Genomic DNA, 18,033 nt, shown 5'->3' with positions numbered 1-18,033 from the left:
CCTGGAACATATGGGACCAATAAGTCACTCAGGTAGGGTGGAGCTAACCCGTTATATGCTTTATAGGTTAAAAGCAGGACTTTAAAATGAATCCTGTATCGTATTGGGAGCCAGTGGAGGGATGCCAATACCGGCGTAATATGGCCAGACTTTCTTGTTTTCATTAGGATCCTGGCAGCAGCGTTTTGCACAAGCTGCAATCTGGACAAAACAGTTTGGAATACCATAAAATAGGGCATTACAGTAATCTATTCTAGAAGTTACAAAGGCTTAAATTAGCAATATTTCTTGGATGGAAAAAATACACTTTAGTGACGTTCCTAATGTGGGATTCAAATGAAAGATCAGGGTCAAAAATTACACACAGCTTTCTAATTTCTGTCTTCAACAACAGTAATGTACCTGCTGACAAAATCCAAATAATTTAGGCTGCTTTTCGTTTAAAAATGTGGATTAATGTTAATAAAATAAAGACAAAAGTGTATTGTAACTGCCCTAGTAGCAGAAAATGTTCTGACAGATTATATTAATTGTATGCAATGAGGATGTCAGCTGAGCCAGTTCTTAAACTGCAGTCTAACCACCTCTGTCCAAGATACACCTGATGGTCATTGTGTGATTCTATAGATTAAAAATGTGCAACAATGCTGATAAGAGGTTGGAACTTTCTGGCTATACTACTTAGCACTGCAACAGCAAACCGCTCTTGTGTGTGTTGAATGTGTGTGATTCAAATGTGCCTTCTGTCGGGCAGGCCTGCCTGATCAACGAAGTGTGCTCGATTACATAATCCTGTTTTAGTTCCTCATTGGGGCGGCTGAGTGGCATGATCAGCGTCAGACGGAGAAGATTGTACAACAGCGCCGGGTTTACTGAGTAAGAAAAAAGAAAAACAAGACAAAAAGAGCTCGACTAATTCAGGTATAATAATGCATTGAGCTTTGCCGACATTTATTTACATGTTGACGGGGAAAGCTATCTTTTACAGTGACAATTTGCCTCAAACAGGGGTACGGTAAATATCCAGGAAGTTGCGCCGGTGCAAGGACAATAGTGTGTGTCGGATTCTTTCAGGATATTTCCATCCTGGTTTCTTTAGACGGCGAATCGATAAAAAATAATAATGATTAATAATAATAATAATAATAATAATAATAATAATAATAATAAAGATATTGGGCATTGCATATTTATATAGTTACGTTTTCTGGTGCGTACATATAACAATCGATATGTTCATGGCCCTTTTGGTTTTTACGAGTCATGAAAGTACCACAAATTGAATTATTCATAATTAATGTTTTTGACAAAACAAGTGCGAATGGAGGCTAACTAACATGGACATCTGATTGAACACGCTTTGAGAAAATACATCTAGGGATTTAAATGACATTTACCGTTTATTTTGAAATAAAACAGCATGTGATAGCTATGTAATCGACACTGCAGTAACTGGCAGTGTGTATTCACAGTCACGCTGTAACTCTGTATCCTGTATGCCAGTAGCTTTCGATTAAAATATATCATTCTGCGGTAAAATAGCACAAGGCGAGCAGTCTGTTGTAAGACTAGTATGTTCGTGTCAGTCAAGTTGCTGTCTAGTCTGCAATTCTACACCATGAAGAACGTTGTTGAATCCGTAGCCAGTCAAGACTATACCTTTAGCTGAGAAGTGCGTGTCAGTTTTTTCTAGCAGTTAGTTTGCATTAACTTTTTCAGTACATGTTATTTAGAACATACTGTACCTGGAATTCTACAATTACACAAGCTACAAACCGGCTGTCACAGGTTTGCTTTTAATTGGCAATGAGTTTATAGCGATATTCCTCAGTGACTGTTTATGGCAAGGGGACTTCACACTTCACTGGGCTTGGGCCAGTCTCGAGCTTTGTTTTGTAAGAATAACTGCATTCATATTGAAATTAACAACTCTCATTAGATTTAATTTAATAATTCAGATGCAAAGACTGTACATAGTCATTATGAAGTTGGCTACTTTGCGTTAATCTAAAAGGAACAAAACAATATTTTTATGTGCCAACCACCAATAGGCGTATGTAAAAAGCTGGATTCAAAGTTTGTTTTTGTGTTTTTTTTTTTTTTTTTTTTTTTTAAAAAATACAGTGTTTACGCAAGTATGTTGAACGTTTTAGGGCCTTCACATTGAAACGATGGAATTCTCCATTCTATAGACCTCCTTGAAGTAAAATTGAGACTCATCTGTTTGCTATATTTATATGCATGGTTTATCTATACACAGTGCACTAATGTGCTGTGGGATTCATCAAACGAGATATTCTTTACATGCTCTTTTTTTCTTGTTTTTCAGACGTTGTAATTATAACACAGAAACTAGAATGGCTTCCATCCCTAAATACTACGAGGGGAAGAATGTCCTCATCACGGGTGGCACAGGTTTCATGGGCAAAGTGCTGCTGGAGAAACTACTCCGATCCTGCCCCACAGTCAAGGCAGTGTACGTACTGGTCAGACAGAAAGCAGGACAGGCCCCCAAGGCACGCATAGAGGAAATGGTGATCTGTAAGGTAGGTAGAAAAAAAAGAATTGCATTCTTTAGAATCTGTGACAGTGAGCTATGTTCCTGAATGTTTCAGTGAATAGCAGGTCCAGAAAACCATAGAATTGACAAGCAGATACCAATCTACAGTATATTCATCACAAAAGGAGTATCTTAGAAATGAATCTTGATTCAGTTTGTTCATACTGGTCTAAAAATAAATATAATGTGAAACAAACCACACACAAGAGAAAATTGGCTCAAATTACCATTCTAGTTATTTTTAAAATCATTATAACGAATTCTGCTTAACTATTAACAGGTAAAGGCTAAAAAATGCTTTTGGCTTCCAATGAGATTTTTACTGTAAAAAAGCTCCTTCATATTGGTTTTCTATCATGTTGGAATGTAAATATTTTTATTACACTTTTCCATCTTGTTCTGCAGTTACTCAAACACTATCAGCCAGTGGTCCAGATAAGCTGTGTACCTGGCGTTTTTACGCATAAAGAAACCGTAAATACACACTACATTTAAAATTGAATGCGTAAAAATATGCACAGCACTTTTGCTGCACAGCTTCCCTGCCTCCCCTAAAACGTCCACTAACAACTACATCTCCCAGACATTCACAATTCGAATAAGAACAGATTTGAAGCTACACAGGTTTAAGCATAAACACCCCAATCCAGCTACAATATTAAACTAACTGTTTTATAACTTAATGCATTTCCTTATTTTATTTATTTGTATGTCTTATATTGAGGTTAACACGGTCACTGAGTTTAATATTTTAGTGATAAAATAGAAGTAACGTAATTCATTTGCAGAGTCAGTGTGATACCTCGAAAAATGCGCTGAGCCAATGAAGAACCTTGTAGAACACACGCATGGTTGTACAGTAGTTCAAAGTAACATTGCAGTTAAAATGAAAGGCTGTTTTTTTTTAATGCCTACCCCATTACCATTGAAGACAGTATTTAGCAAAATTACTCATGACTTCAAGGTAAAGTAGCATTTTGCCCTCTGAAAATGCATTTTATACTCTGTTAAAATTAGAGGGTGTTACTCCCAGACCCAAACCTTTATCTGGAGCGCTGCTATCAGCATTAGATAAGTTCCATTGTCTGCGAGACTGAGCTTTTGTGTTTTGTTTTTATGAGCTCTGATTTAGGCTGTTTATTTACTTTAAACGAGAAGACTGTACACTAAGCAATACTTTAACTCTTTCCCAAAGTTTTCCATTGATCCGTACATTGATATGTAATACTTGTGTGTATTTAGGCCAATTATTCAGTTGCGATGTAACTTGCTAAGGGCGTAGCACAAGTTATTGAGAGAGTCAGTCAGCCTTTAATTGACAGTCTCCTTGTGTTCACACTATAATTTCAACATATATCTACTTTAAAAAACGGCTTGTCCACTTATGATGAAACTTGCATATGTCATTCAGAGTATAAGGCCCTGTCTACACTGTCTTTAAACTGTATTAGTTGCTTTTAAACCGGCTTAAAAGTGCTAAATACGGTTAGTGTCTACACTCTGCAGCGTACTTGAGACCTGGACTTGAGACCACCTCGGGCTAGTCTCGAACCCAGTTCTAAATGAGATCGCATCAGGCAGTGCAGTTTATCAGAAGTGTGGACGCTGTAATACCAAACTACATTTTTTGCGTATCCTCCTATATCCCAAAATATTTTCTGATATGTTTTGGCTCGTGGAAATTACAAATACAGTACTCAGAACAGGTGCCTAAAGGAGTTGATAATGACTATCAATACTGCTGTACCGTATGCAATTTCTGAGGCTTGTTGTAAAATGGTGGATCATGGAGTGACGTGATCAGATGTCAAAAGCAAGACACATTGATATCTGGAGCGATGAAATCGGTCAAGGAGAACTTCAGAGTTCAAAATGCAGCGCACACATTATGATAAAATGTACCTTGTGTTTTTAAGAAACAAAGCCATGACGTTCATGCTGAGAAGCGTTCTGTCTTCCCTAGGCACGGGCTCTGTATTTGCTGGGTTGTAAACATAAAATACAGTGCAAGGTGGGTTAATGTCACATTAAGTCCCACAGTCCATTGTGTTGCTAGGAACTGTAACCAAACTATTTAATAGTGTTTGTATGCATTAAACCTGACTAAACATGAAACGGTAGTTTAGTGTGGACGCTTTGAGCTGGATTAATTAAAACGTTTGAGTATGGTTCTCGCGTTCGTTTATGCAGTGTGGACAGGGCCTTAAACTATGGAGGCGTTGGTATGCTTGTTAGAAATGTGCAGCATGTTTAATGTGGGATCACAAACTCCCAGAAACACAAGGCCTCAACAACTTCACTGTGTGTTGCGTGATTCATAGTACTTACTTTTATGTACAGTAGCAAGCCTCGAATAGTGTGTGTGTGTGTGTGTGTGTTTGTTTTATGAGGACAATGTTTCTTTTCAGCTGTTTGACAGATTGAGAGAGGAGCAGCCTAATTTTAAAGAGAAGATCATAGCTGTAAACAGTGATCTGACGCAGCTCGAACTTGACCTGAGCAAAGAAGACCAAGAGAAGCTTGCTGACTGCATTCAGATAGTCTTCCACTGTGCTGCCACTGTTCGATTCAACGAATCACTGAAGTGAGTAATTCCCTTCGGTTTCTGCTCTGATAATACAGTACTTCACTGGGTGCAACAATACTATCCTGTGCTACACCCTATAAAGCTTCTACTTTACATATACAGTCTATCACTTGTAATATCATATTTGCTTATTACATAGGTTACTTGGTTACATGGCACTTATTTTTTTTAAAATAATTTCTGCACTTGGTGAGGAAGGTGGAATTTGGTTATTTAAAAATACATAAGCTTACATATCTGGATGGTAGCTTTATTTTATTTATTATAAATCACCTACAAAATACACTGCTTGTTTCTTTCATTTAATCTATTCCCAGTAACCGTGTTTGTGTTTTCCTTCTGCAGGGATGCAGTGCAGCTGAATGTCCTGGCTACACAGAAACTCCTGGCCCTGGCACACAGAATGAAACATCTTGAGATTTTCCTTCATGTTTCAACCGCTTATGCAAACTGCAACCGCAAGCTTATTGAAGAAGTTGTTTACCCGCCTCCTGTGGATCCCAAGAAACTGATTGACGCTTTGGAGTAAGTTCTGTCAGCCAGACTTCTTTCCTTTCTTTAGAGTGTGTTTATGAAGAAATGTTACTGTGCCCTGTTCCTGCAGGTTGGGGTTGAAAATCAGCTGGCCTTGGTTAACTTGATTGCACTTTAGCAACCCCTACTGGTCAGCCACCTCACAACAAAGGTGGAGATTCAGTAACTTGTTAACATCTGGTGCTTAGTGTACAAAGAGGCAATTGGCTCAAAGTAAAAATATAAATACTATACAATGGGAAGCATATTTATATCCCTTTTTTAATGTTTTAAATAATAAAAAACATCATCATAGTGTGTGTGGTGTGCCTTCACCTGCTGGTTTTACACAGGCTAGCAATCTGCCAGGTCTTTTTGAATAATGGGTTTATACAGGTTAGCAGTCAGCAAGGTTTATTTTGAATAATGGTTCCATTTCAGGCTAGTTCATTCTGCTAAAAAAAAAAAAAGCCAACTTTGGACCCTAGGATATATACTGTAAAGTATACCCAGTTTATCCACAGGTACTGTGTGTCAAACATACTGTAACAAAAGCCTGAAATCTGCACTAATATTGAAAAGTTTGCTGCTTCTGTTTGAGTCACTGATTCTTCCAGTTGGCTTAGAATGAGCTCTTCAGCTGTTGGTTTATAGTTAAACTGTACAATGTGTTTAACAGTATTCTCAACAGTTGCAGTCCTGTTCATTTACATGTGTTTTGTCATATTTTTTCCTTGAGGATCAACATCACATGGTTATCATTCAGTAAGTTATTTTGTTTTTGTAATCGGATATATTTTCTGCCTTGGTACTCTGTTAAAATGCATTTTTTGCACCTTAACGTTGATTTGGAGATTGAATTTGTTTGGTTGATCATAAATTCAGTTTGGTCCTTCAGCGTACAGTGCTCCCTTGTGAGTTCATGATCCGAAGGTTCATAAATGTGGTTAATTGTGCTAATGTAGTTTTAGTTTAACAACCCTTCACTATTTCACTGCCCCCCACATGTTATGATTTGTTGGTCAGGTTGTGAAAGAGGGAACACTATCATTGTTAATATTTATGAAAATAAAGTGCAAGGAAGTATGTCAAGGCTGTTAACAAGTCTGCACAGATCTGAGGGAAAAAAAAAAAAAAACCTTTAGTACATTTGATAGATGGGTATACCAGCTATAGCAAAGTTTTGCATCACCCTATAGAATTAACTAATTTCGAATGAAACCTGCTGAATAATGTTACGTTAACATATTGAATTACATACCACTTTGTAGTTTTCCATATACTTAATGAAAAGCTGACAAATTAAAAAATTGTGCAATTTTGAAATCTAACATGTAATACTGTACTACTGTTCTGGCTTCCGGTTGACTTTTGTGATATAGTTTTGTAGTTCAATTAAATGATGTTAAATAAAATAACTAAATTTATTTATTTTAATTGTCTCAATGCAAAACTTTTGGCTATAGCTGTAGTATAGTAATCTCCTTAATTTTCAATGTTGGTCTTAAAATGCATTTACTGTATGTAGACTTTAGTTTAAAACATGCAGGTTTAAAAGCTTTATCCCATATAAAGTATAATTTGTTCATTCTTATTTTGCAACTATAGAAGTAGTGTCCAGATTGAAGATTGTGTATTCAGTAAACTAGATGTAGTTGTACAGTATATAAACTAAATATAACATGTATATAAATAAATAAAACTGACCTCTGGTCAGTGCAAAGCGGTTTGTCCTGGTAAATAATTTTAAGCTGTATATTAAAATTCTTATTTGTTATTTAAAGCATGGCCATTATGATGAGGAATCAATTGGTACAAGAATCACTTAATATATTTAGTTACTTTGGAACCGTACAGTATCTGATTCAAACATTCAAAATCCTAAAAGGTATAGACAATGTCAACCCGGGGGACTTCTTTGACTTGAAAAAAGAAAAAAGGACCAGGGGTCATAAATGGAGATTCAGAACAGAAAATAGGAGGCACTTTTTTACACAGAGAATTGTGAGGGTCTGGAACCAACTCCCCAGTAATGTTGTTGAAGCTGACATCCATCAAGAAGCTGCTTGATGAGATTCTGGGATCAATAAGCTACTAACAACCAAACGAGCAAGATGGGCTGAATGGCCTCCTCTCGTTTGTAAACTTTCTTATGTTCTTATTAAGTGCTTCCATGACACACAGGCATCTTCATACACTATTCAGATTTTTAAAAGATTATTATTATTATTATTATTATTATTATTATTATTATTATTATTATTATTATTATTTATTTATTTATTTCTTAGCAGACGCCCTTATCCAGGGCGACTTACAATCGTAAGCAAATACATTTTGTGTTGGCCCAAGTTAAAACGTCCAATCTCGTTGTGGTTTCAAAACAGAGTTTCAGTGATGAGGACAACCAGCATTTATTTTTCAACAGGCAGCAGTAGCATAGGTCTTAAACAGTTCAGTTTGGAGTAGTTACAACCCAGACCACTTTGTGGATGTTATATAATCCTGATGCACTAACCCAAAAATGATGCTATTATGGTACCGATCAAATGTATTGCATTTGTATTTGCAGGTGGATGGATGATAAATTGATCAATGAAATCACACCAAAGCTAATTGGTGAAAGGCCTAACACCTACACATACACAAAAGCTCTGGCAGAGCATGTTGTGCAGCAGGAATCCGGGAACCTCAACGTGGTGATCGTCAGACCTTCTATTGTCGGAGCTAGCTGGAAAGAGCCGTTTCCTGTGAGTAAACCTGAAATATAACTTTATATAAAAGTCATGGCTGAACAAAGTGCAACATGCATTTGAAAATGAAGGAAGCTGGCATTGTATAGATCTTTTCCTTTTGGTTAGTGTCTCTCAACTGTAATATATTATGTTAGTAGTGTACAAAATTCACAAAGCATTAATTCAAAGTACTGTTTCACTGATGGTGCAATGTAATGCTAATATTTGAAGTATGCCTTTCTCCTTGCTATAATTTCACTTTAATATTTTTCCCAGCCTACACTTACTGGGCTGTAGGTGATTTGATCCATGAAGTCTGGTCCACTTAGTGATCACGTGGCCAGGCACTGCCCCACCCCCCTTTGTGGGCAGGAATATTTACATCATTGGAGAGTTCTTTAAGCAACTAATCGATTCGAATCATGCCAAAAAAAACCCCAAAAAAACATTTTGGGAAATTCTAAAATGTCAAATGGCCAGCTTTGCAAAAGCAAATAGCCTGCTTTCTGCAAAAGTAGTGCTATTCATTTTATTGACATCCAGGTGGTTAGCAGATTGGTGCAAATTAAGGTACTGTTTTGTGAATTCGAGACAGTAAATCATACTAGGTTCAGTATTAATAGATAAAAGTACTTTTGGTATTGATGGTCCAATGTGTAAAATGTGAATGAAGCCTTGAGTGACGCGTTGTGGTTTGTGTGTGTTTTTTTTTTTTTTCTCCCATCCGAATAGGGCTGGATTGACAATTTTAATGGGCCCAGTGGAATCTTCATTGCTGTAAGTACATATTTAATCTTGGTGATTTTTAGGTAGCATTGAATTAGATGCTTGATTTTAAAGGTTGTTGTCGTCTTTTCAGGCTGGAAAGGGAATCCTGCGCACCATGAGGGCTTCCAATAATGCAGTTGCAGATCTTGTTCCTGTCGATGTAGTTGTCAACCATACGCTGGCTGCCGCTTGGTATTCGGGAGTTCACAGGTACACGAGGTAACCAGGCTTTTAAGCTTTGATTTAGGTTGAGGTCACTGCAGATCTTTCATCCAGCAGTGTCGAGGGATCTGAATCTGGACATGTGCATAAAGTAGGTCAAGTTTTATTTGGTATTAGGGATGAATATCGTGCTTAGTGCTTAATGCTGTCCATAACTGTTGTGAGTCAACGAGTTTTATTGAGTATGACAGTAATAATCGACAAGATAAATTAAGTATTTTACAGACTTTGATTTTCTTGCAGGCCAAGAAATGTGTTAGTGTACAACTGCACAACAGGCGGAGTTAACCCCTTTCACTGGGGTGAAGTTGGTATGGAAAACATTTGTACTGTCTATTTATACTATATTCTAGGAAACAGTAGATATGGGGCAACTGAACATACATAAAAGCAAATGTTTGTTTTAGATTACAGTAATTTTGTAATGGGGGGAGATAAGCCACTGTTTCACTATTTGATTTTAAGTGTGTTATCAAATTCTCACCTCTTTTATTAGCTTTATTAACATTATTACTGCGCTCTTTTATTGTCGGGAACTTGTGCAATTCAAGATATGAAAATATTTCAAATGAAAGGGCTAGAATAAGTCTAAAGTACCGACACTTTAAACTAGTACGTACCAGGAAGTAGCAGCAACTTTTCATCTATTACTATTTAAAATAGCTGCATGTTTTAAATAAAATACAAGCAAAATATCCTTAACCAGTGATAATATTGCAAGTGCTAATAAAAAACAATAAAATCAACTTTAAAATCTAGGGTAGCGCTCCCGTTTTAAGTAGAATATAGACAAAACCAATTGACATTGAAGTAATAACTTGCATAGTTAAGCTACTCTAGATCCCAGTGATCCGGGGTAGAGAATCCACTTGTTTTTTTTTTTTGGAAGTCAGCGGCTCAAAAACAAAATGATCGACTCCGTGGCATCTGTAGTTTTAGGGGTGCAGAGGAGTCCATGCGAGCATGGTTCCAATCCCACTAGCACCATGATGTTGGCCCACATGGAGTGATGCGTTGACCTTTGCCCTCCTAAATGGAGACTTGATCTTAATCTTGCTTTTCTACGTTTTCGGAGAAGTGATATTATTATTATTATTATTATTATTATTATTATTATTATTATTATTATTTATTTCTTAGCAGACGCCCTTATCCAGGGCGACTTACAACAATATATTTCAAGAATCACAGGGGGACCATTAGGGGTGTAACATAATTAAGGTAGCCAGTTACCAATCCTACCCATACTACCATTTGAAAATCCATTTCAAAGATGGCCAACAACAAACAGGTGGTCTGACCCCTAGCAGAGAAATAAGTGTGGTTGTATATTTGTTACTTTTATTTATGCACTGTAAACCTGATCAGTAAAGGCACATTTCTGGCAGCTCTAGACCACGTCCCATAGAGAACTTTTTTAAAGGCTGTCTGGTTTTGCATTTCAGATTTGGTATAGTTTCCATTTGTTGCAACACAGTGCTCCCTCATTATCATGGCACGTCAAGGCTACACTGTGCAGTTAAATCTGCCCATGGCAATACCTTTACAACAGGTTCTGGCGCACTGGAAAATGAAAAACGTTTGTTTTTATAAAGATTTCTAATTTGGTGTCCTTCTGTATGTGCTACATGGCAATATAACTGGAATATGTGAATCACTGGTGTATTCTAATAACAAACAGCAACATAAGACTAAATTTAAATCTCTGTTACAGCGTTGCTGTATTCATCTATTGTAAATGGCTGATATGTGCTGCTTTGGTTATAAAACTGCTTTTCTGCTGCTTTTGTTATGCAGTTCAGGTCCTAGTGCAGTTGGAGATATGCAATATGTTCCCAACAGGAAGTAAGAGATACTCTTCCATATTTCACTTTTCTCTCCAGAGTACCATGTGATCTCCACTTTCAAGAGGAACCCTCTCGAGCAGGCCTTCAGACGGCCCAATGTTAATCTCACCTCCAATCACCTAATCTATCAGTACTGGATTGCTGTTAGCCACAAGGCCCCAGCATTCTTATATGATCTCTACCTGAAGATAACTGGAAGAACACCAAGGTAACCGTGGCTTGCTTAGCCCTCTGTTGTGTTCTTATGAGTTTGGACAATGATCATCCTGCTCAGCCAAATAACATTGCTGTATTGAATGTATAGGCTGCATGCAAGGATGACTTGTTTTGAGGGCAGGATGCATAGCTTCCAAACCTTGGGATGAATGTCTCTTGGTTTTGTGAGAACACACAGAAATTACCTTTTGAGATTCCCCTGTGTATTTCTAATCTTGTTTTTAATCTTGCTCACAAAAAGAGCATGTTGCATAAATATGCTTTGTTGATAAAGTATTGTACTAATGCATTTATTTTAAAAGAAACCTGAAACCAGACAGTCACATTGTAGTGCACTGAGCATGAAGATTTATTTCTTTTTTTTTAGGGTTTTATTAATATAATTATTTACAGCATCAGTTCTTGAAATTGAAGAGTATTTATTAGGGTTTTAGTTGAACTTAATGTAAAGGAATTTAAGTTACCCATGGCATCAAGTCTGTGACAAAACAAATTTTACTAACTGGATGAGCCTAACTGTTTGGCTCTTTGTTCACAACGATACCCTTCGTGCAAGATCAGCTCAATCATTTCAGTGCTTCAGCCCATAATGAAGGTCATGCAATTAACGAGCTCCACCTGGTATTTGCTCCTGTGCGATGTTTACTTGATGTGTGTGGTGTTTTTTTTTGTTTTTTGTTTTTTTTTACTTTGTAGTTAAAAAAAAAAAAAAAAAAAAAAAAGATACAATTTTACAAAACTTCCAATACATGGTGGTTTCCTCCTAGTGCAGTAACATAACCAGTTAATTTTTCCTTTGTACAAACTGCACTGGAGTAAATGTTTAGTGGCTGCCCGATTGTCATCTGCATTGTAGCTTTGACATATCTGTCCTGGCAGATAAAAAAACGTTCTGGTTGTGCTGTTTTATTAGAAATGTGTGGTACTGCAAAATAATCTGACAACATCCATTCCTTTAATTAGTTTAATGGAGGGGTTTTTATTTTATTTATTTTATTTTTCTGCTAATGTTGCACCCAGAATGAACAGAGGGCTCGGAGGGACGATTTTCTTTTAAAAATGCCTAATTGTAAAAATAAATCATTCATTTATAAATGAATGAGTAAAAACCTCCAGTTGGTAGATAAGCATCAAACTGTTAATTCTTACCAAGTGCAAAATGATCTTGCTATTCCCATTTGGTACTTTTTTAAATAGACGAAACGTATATATATATGATGCTAGTATAGTGCCACTTTCTTTTGGAATGGAAAAGAAATGTCTGAAAGCTGATTAACATTCTTGTTAATTAAAAATTGAAGCCATTACGTAATCGATTTCAACAAACCAGTCAGCAGTATCAAGATACACTACAATATTAGTGCCTTTGGAGAATATTTCCACTTGGAACATTTTATATTAATGCATTTCTTACCTTGTCTCTTAGAGATGCAAATAAATCTGAATTAGCTGTTGCAGGACACTTGTCAGAAATCTACAAAGATGTTCATATGCTGGATTGGTCAAACCGAGTACTAGTTGCATCACTTTTCTTGCTAGTTTGCTTACACCTGTTGCCTCTTGTGCTGTGTAGAATGATGAAAACAATCACTCGACTCCACAAAGCGTTGATGTTGCTGGAGTATTTCACCAGCCACTCCTGGGTTTGGAGCACAGATAACACAACCATGCTGATGAGCCAGTTAAGCCCAGAGGACAAGAAGGTAAGCAGCCATTCTCTGGCGCCAGCCTGCTGCTTTCCTGAACAGTGACCAACCTACACACATCCTGTTATTGCTCATACTTGTTAAACCAAGCAGTTCAGGACTGTTTCCTAAAACGTTCATACAAGAAGGAAATACATACATGTACTGTAGTATGCTGTAATTTAATTCCTGTCTGTTGCATTCCTCCATAGTTAATAGTTAACTTGCAGAGCCCATCAGAAATGATCTAATTTTTTTTTTTTGGTTGTTTATACTCCTCCTGAAAGGATTTCAGTTGCAAACACACAACTTCCCACCAATCTGATCTGAAACAGCCCTGGCTTTTGCTGCTTGGAGAATAAGGTTATGAATCTTCTGGCTCGCTCTTCTGGGGTGTAGCTGTGGAGCAATCAGCAATTTTTGGGGTTTACTACAATAAAAGATTGTTGAAAACAAATTTTCAATATAGGGTTACAAAAATAACTCTAGGAACATGACTAACTACACCCATTGAGAGTAGTGTACAAAATATTGCTCTTTTGTTATAGGTGTTTAACTTTGATGCAAGACAGTTGCACTGGGCTGAATACATGGAGAACTACTGCATGGGAACCAAGAAATATGTGCTGAATGAGGAACTATCTGGGCTGCCAGCTGCACGAAAACATCTGAACAAGTAAGGTTTAATTTCAGCTGTGGAATGCCATTGATTGGGAGCTGTCTCCTGAATAGCTTGTACTGTTAGCTGAGAAGAGCATTCTGGGAAAATGCTATTATGCAAAATGAATAACTTAGAATACTTAATGTATCTAGAAATGCAGGCTTTTTAATTATGGGTTCTGATTTTTTAAATGTAGGGTTTCACTTGGTAATGTCTGAAACAGGAAGTTATTGACCTGACCGATCCATGCAGAAGCCAGTCTAAACCAGGCGTATTTTCTTAATTGGTGATCAAGATCCTGCTTGGTATTTAATTAAATGGAAGTATAATTCCAATATTGAGGTTTTAAAATGTTCGTTGAGTGTAAAACAGAACCGCCAGATGTAATCTAATTTGCTCCAGTAGAATTCAGCATTACTTCTGCCATGTCAAAAGAAACTTATTTGCTGTGTGTAATGTCATTTCCCCCTTATTTCTTTCAGCTTGAGAAACATCCGCTATGCTTTCAATACAATATTGGTGGTCATGGTTTGGCGTGTCTTCATTGCACGGTCACAGATGGCAAGAAACATCTGGTATTTCGTGGTCAGTCTCTGCTACAAGTTCTTGTCCTACTTCAGAGCATCCAGCACCATGAGGTACTAAGAAGAGTTGAGGGGCGCGAGGCTCCAGACAACTCTGCATTTGATGGAATGCTTTACAAGCCCTGGACAGTAATTTGCTCTTCATACTGACGTGTCAAATTAGTTCTGTTCACTGTGTGTTCTATATTTGTATGTAGCTTATTCAATTCGCCCTTCAACATTTATAAAGATAACAATTAGAACGACAGTGCATTAGGCACCTTTTTAATGTTAAATGAGTAAACTTGCTGACCTAATTTAAGGGGCAGTAAACTACGCTGATTTATGAAGGCATTTTTTTTGTGTAATGAAATACGGGGCTGCTGTTTTTTTGGGGTGGTGGTGGTCGCTCTACCCCCACTTTATTTGCATGGGGCAAGCATTTGCTGGTAGCAATAATACTAAGAGTTGCCATGTATTGTGTGCCTGTGTAAGCACAAGAGCGCTTGGATCAGAAACGCTGCTCATATTGGCATGTAGTATTGTAGTTTCCTGTCGCTTTATTACTTTAACTTTTTATTGCCTATCATTTCCCACATTTAATTTCTGTGCCTTTTCATTACATATTTTCTTTCTTTTTCACTTTTCAGCACTTCTGTATTGCTTTGGGCAAAAGGCAGCTTTCTTTATTTTTCTCTTAAAAGTTTGACCAGCAGGCCAAAGGATTTTCTGCTAGAAGAAAATCTAAAATGTATATTTCTACCTACTACAGTGCCCAGTGTTGTTTGAATTTCATGTAGCCTTCAGATGGCTTTAGACACTCCCTGTAATCAAACATTGTCACTAAACAATAGGTGTGATCAGATCTGCTTTCTTTTCCTGTTTTTCACACCACCATTCTGGATCCTGTAACCCCATCACCTGAGTTGTGTATAATCCAGGATATCCTTTTCTGTTGGAGTGAGCTTTCAACCTGACCAAACCTACTGTATCTCGGACCCTGGACTTGGGAAGGCCTGTCTGTTGCACACTGCTGGATTCAGTAGACTTGGTGGAAAGTGTCAGTATTTGTTTTTGAGAGAAAAAATGCAAATGTTATACAAGTGTTCCCTGTTTGAATAAAGTCATCTCCATTTGTGTTTTGCATTTTCTAGTTGCCCTGTAATATTATAATATCACAGGGTCTATTTTCAAATCTAATAATTCCAATATGTAGTTTTACAAAGAGAAATGTTTCATTCTTATAGCTTTGCTTTGAAAAATGAGTCTAAAACTATACCAAATATTTAGATTCTAGCTTAATTTTTTTGTTTTTGTTTTTAATTTTCTTTCTGTGATAGTGCTGTGCTAAGGACCTAGGTTGGAAATTGTTTGTCTTTTTGATGTTTGTGTGTTTAACTTTGCCATATTCTAAATATGAATATTGGGCTTGAATCCAGTATTTTAACCTGTATGATTATATAGCAAAAGGATTTTATTTTTAATTGGTTGTAGAAACATCTGGTGTAAAATGTATAGTTTGGTCCCCTTTTTAGATATGAAGAGATTTGGCAGGTGTTAGGAATGCCTGAATTTTCAAACGATGTGTTGAAACACTATGTTTAAAGAGCAATCGGAGGACTGTTTTCTAATCTGTTTCTGTACAACTATTAGGTAGTCCATTTATATATATATATATTAAAAAAAAAAAAAAAAAAAGATTGGAGGAAGGTTTGTTTGAAAGCAGAGATCTAGAATAAACCATTTTATTTTTGTGCTTGGAAAATATATAATGCAATGTATTTATTTACTAACAAAAAAAATTCTTTGTTTAAGCCACTAAACTGTTGATAGTCAAACCAAAACCTCAATAGAGAGGTTTCAGATATACTGAGCTTTAAATCTGACTGATTTTAATTTAAATATATGCCAACGTGTTTTCATTCCAAGAACTAAATTTAGATGCAATGTTATTTTATCTTTAATAGTGTGAAAGTGTATCCAGTCATTTCTTTCACAAAGCTTTCATTGGCCATTTTAAAGCTGCAATCTCAAACATTGCATGGCTGTAATTGTATATCCTGTTTAACGACCTTGAACTAAATTAAGTGTTTCAGAATATGTTAAACAATTCGTTATACTGGTTTCCCGATCTAATGGGAATTCATTTGAAATATATCTGAGCGATTTCTGAATAACAATATGGCTTGTATGAACTTACATTGTACTTAATATACAAACCAGTGCATAGGGTGAGGACCACAGCTGATAAAGCATGCGAGAGACCTTCTGTAAACACATTTACTTTAGTCTTGAGCTTGTATTGTTTCCTAGTTGTTCGAAAGCTAATCGAGTACCTTGAACCCGCTTCACATATTTAAATATATAAACCTGCTTCTACTGCAGACAAATAAATTGACTTGCATTGGTTGGACTTGCATGTTTTTCAGTGGACAATTTGAGGCAAATTAATTGTGTTATTCAAGCAATCCCAAGTTGCTGATTACTTGGGATTTCAGTGTAACCCTGTGAGGTCGATGCACCAATCACTTGGGTAACTCCACCTGTGGAATACAGTAAGAATAGGAGTGGATTCAAAGCAGAGGGCATTGCACTTGTATTTAACTCCAGACTGTAAAATGTTTTTTTTTTTTTTTTTCCCCCCTGTGGTGCTTTTTGTTTGTTTTGTTTTGTTACCCTATTCACATTTGTTAAAGAGTTATATGTCTTTGTGTTCTTGTTCCAGTAACGTGGCTCTCCTGCTTTAGTATCTGTAACAGTGTAGTGCCCAGGGAATCTAATGAATGTACTGTATCTTTTCTGTATCATGTTTGTCATGTTAAACCCAACTACACTGGAAGCTGTAATTTGCCATCTTTAGGAAATTAACTCAAGGACCAAGTGTTTTTCAAGAGACTTCACCCCCGAAATGGGTATTTTATTGCCTCTGCACGATAACAATCCCAACAAATGCATGTCTTGTGTATACAAGATGGCGGTCCTTGGAGTACAAAAAAACACAACTTTGCAAGATGGCGGTCCTTGGAGTACAAAAAAACACAACTTTGCAAGATGGCGGTCCTTGGAGTACAAAAAAACACAACTTTGCAAGATGGCGGTCCTTGGAGTACAAAAAAACACAACTTTGCAAGTCAAGTCAGTGGAAACTTCATGGGTGCCTTTTGTTTGTAAACCAAAAAAAAAATACAAATCAATAAATATAATAAACTCCCCTGTAGTTCTTCATTCACTGTCTGAGGATGGTTTGAGGTATCCTTTTTTATATATATTTAATAGGAAGAGTAAATAATAAACATCAACACCATTGCCCAATTTATTGAAATGGATCGATATAAAATCAATATTAAGCCATAACAAAAAAACAACCTTGGTAGAATGTAGTGTGTCATTCTGTGGGTTCAGCAGTTTGTTCAGATTGCTGCTGAGCTTTCTCATTACCTGTGAATATAAATAGTGACTTATATCTGCACACCTTGTTCATGTGTAGAAATAATACTGATTTACAGCACTGCATTTCCTCTTGTGGACAGCTAAATATCCATACCTGTGTAGCTATTGCGGGCTCTAAAAATACGTTGTTAATCCTTTTGTGTGCACAAGAATTTCTATTCGCGTGCTAACACTTCACAATGTGTATTAAGAGATTGAATTGTTTTATTTTAAACAAGCTTGATGG

General features: G+C 36.6%; 1 protein-coding gene across 3 annotated transcripts; it reads left to right on the top strand.

The window, feature by feature from the left end:
* Positions 1-649: 649 nt before the first annotated feature.
* On the top strand, positions 650-17,568 carry LOC117435068 (fatty acyl-CoA reductase 1-like). 3 transcript variants are annotated; one of them, XM_034057984.3, is made up of 12 exons: positions 650-921; positions 2,330-2,546; positions 4,969-5,144; positions 5,493-5,672; positions 8,233-8,410; positions 9,128-9,172; positions 9,255-9,373; positions 9,629-9,696; positions 11,269-11,440; positions 13,022-13,151; positions 13,682-13,809; positions 14,277-17,568. In XM_034057984.3, exons 2-12 carry the CDS (start codon positions 2,358-2,360, stop codon positions 14,437-14,439), a joined length of 1,548 nt encoding a protein of 515 aa, XP_033913875.1. In that variant the 5' UTR covers positions 650-921; positions 2,330-2,357; the 3' UTR covers positions 14,440-17,568. The 3 variants fall into 3 exon arrangements, with proteins under 3 accessions (XP_033913875.1, XP_033913874.1, XP_058859078.1); XM_034057983.3 differs by having other exon boundaries at positions 651-921; positions 9,255-9,382; XM_059003095.1 differs by lacking the exon at positions 650-921 and adding an exon at positions 989-1,010 and having other exon boundaries at positions 9,255-9,382.
* The last annotated feature ends 465 nt before the right edge of the window (positions 17,569-18,033 follow it).

This window comes from Acipenser ruthenus, chromosome 28, assembly GCF_902713425.1.
Source record: "Acipenser ruthenus chromosome 28, fAciRut3.2 maternal haplotype, whole genome shotgun sequence".
In the NCBI taxonomy this organism is placed as follows: Eukaryota; Metazoa; Chordata; class Actinopteri; order Acipenseriformes; family Acipenseridae; genus Acipenser; species Acipenser ruthenus.
This window is presented reverse-complemented; position numbering and strand designations above follow the sequence as displayed.

Bases quoted from the DNA above. Each gene is read 5' to 3' on its own strand.
- LOC117435068 (XM_034057983.3), top strand. From the start codon at position 2,358: ATGGCTTCCATCCCTAAATACTACGAGGGGAAGAATGTCCTCATCACG. The intron at 9,383-9,628 runs GTAACCAGGCTT...ATTTTCTTGCAG, and splicing joins GGAGTTCACAGGTACACGAG to GCCAAGAAATGTGTTAGTGT. The intron at 11,441-13,021 runs GTAACCGTGGCT...TGTGCTGTGTAG, and splicing joins ATAACTGGAAGAACACCAAG to AATGATGAAAACAATCACTC.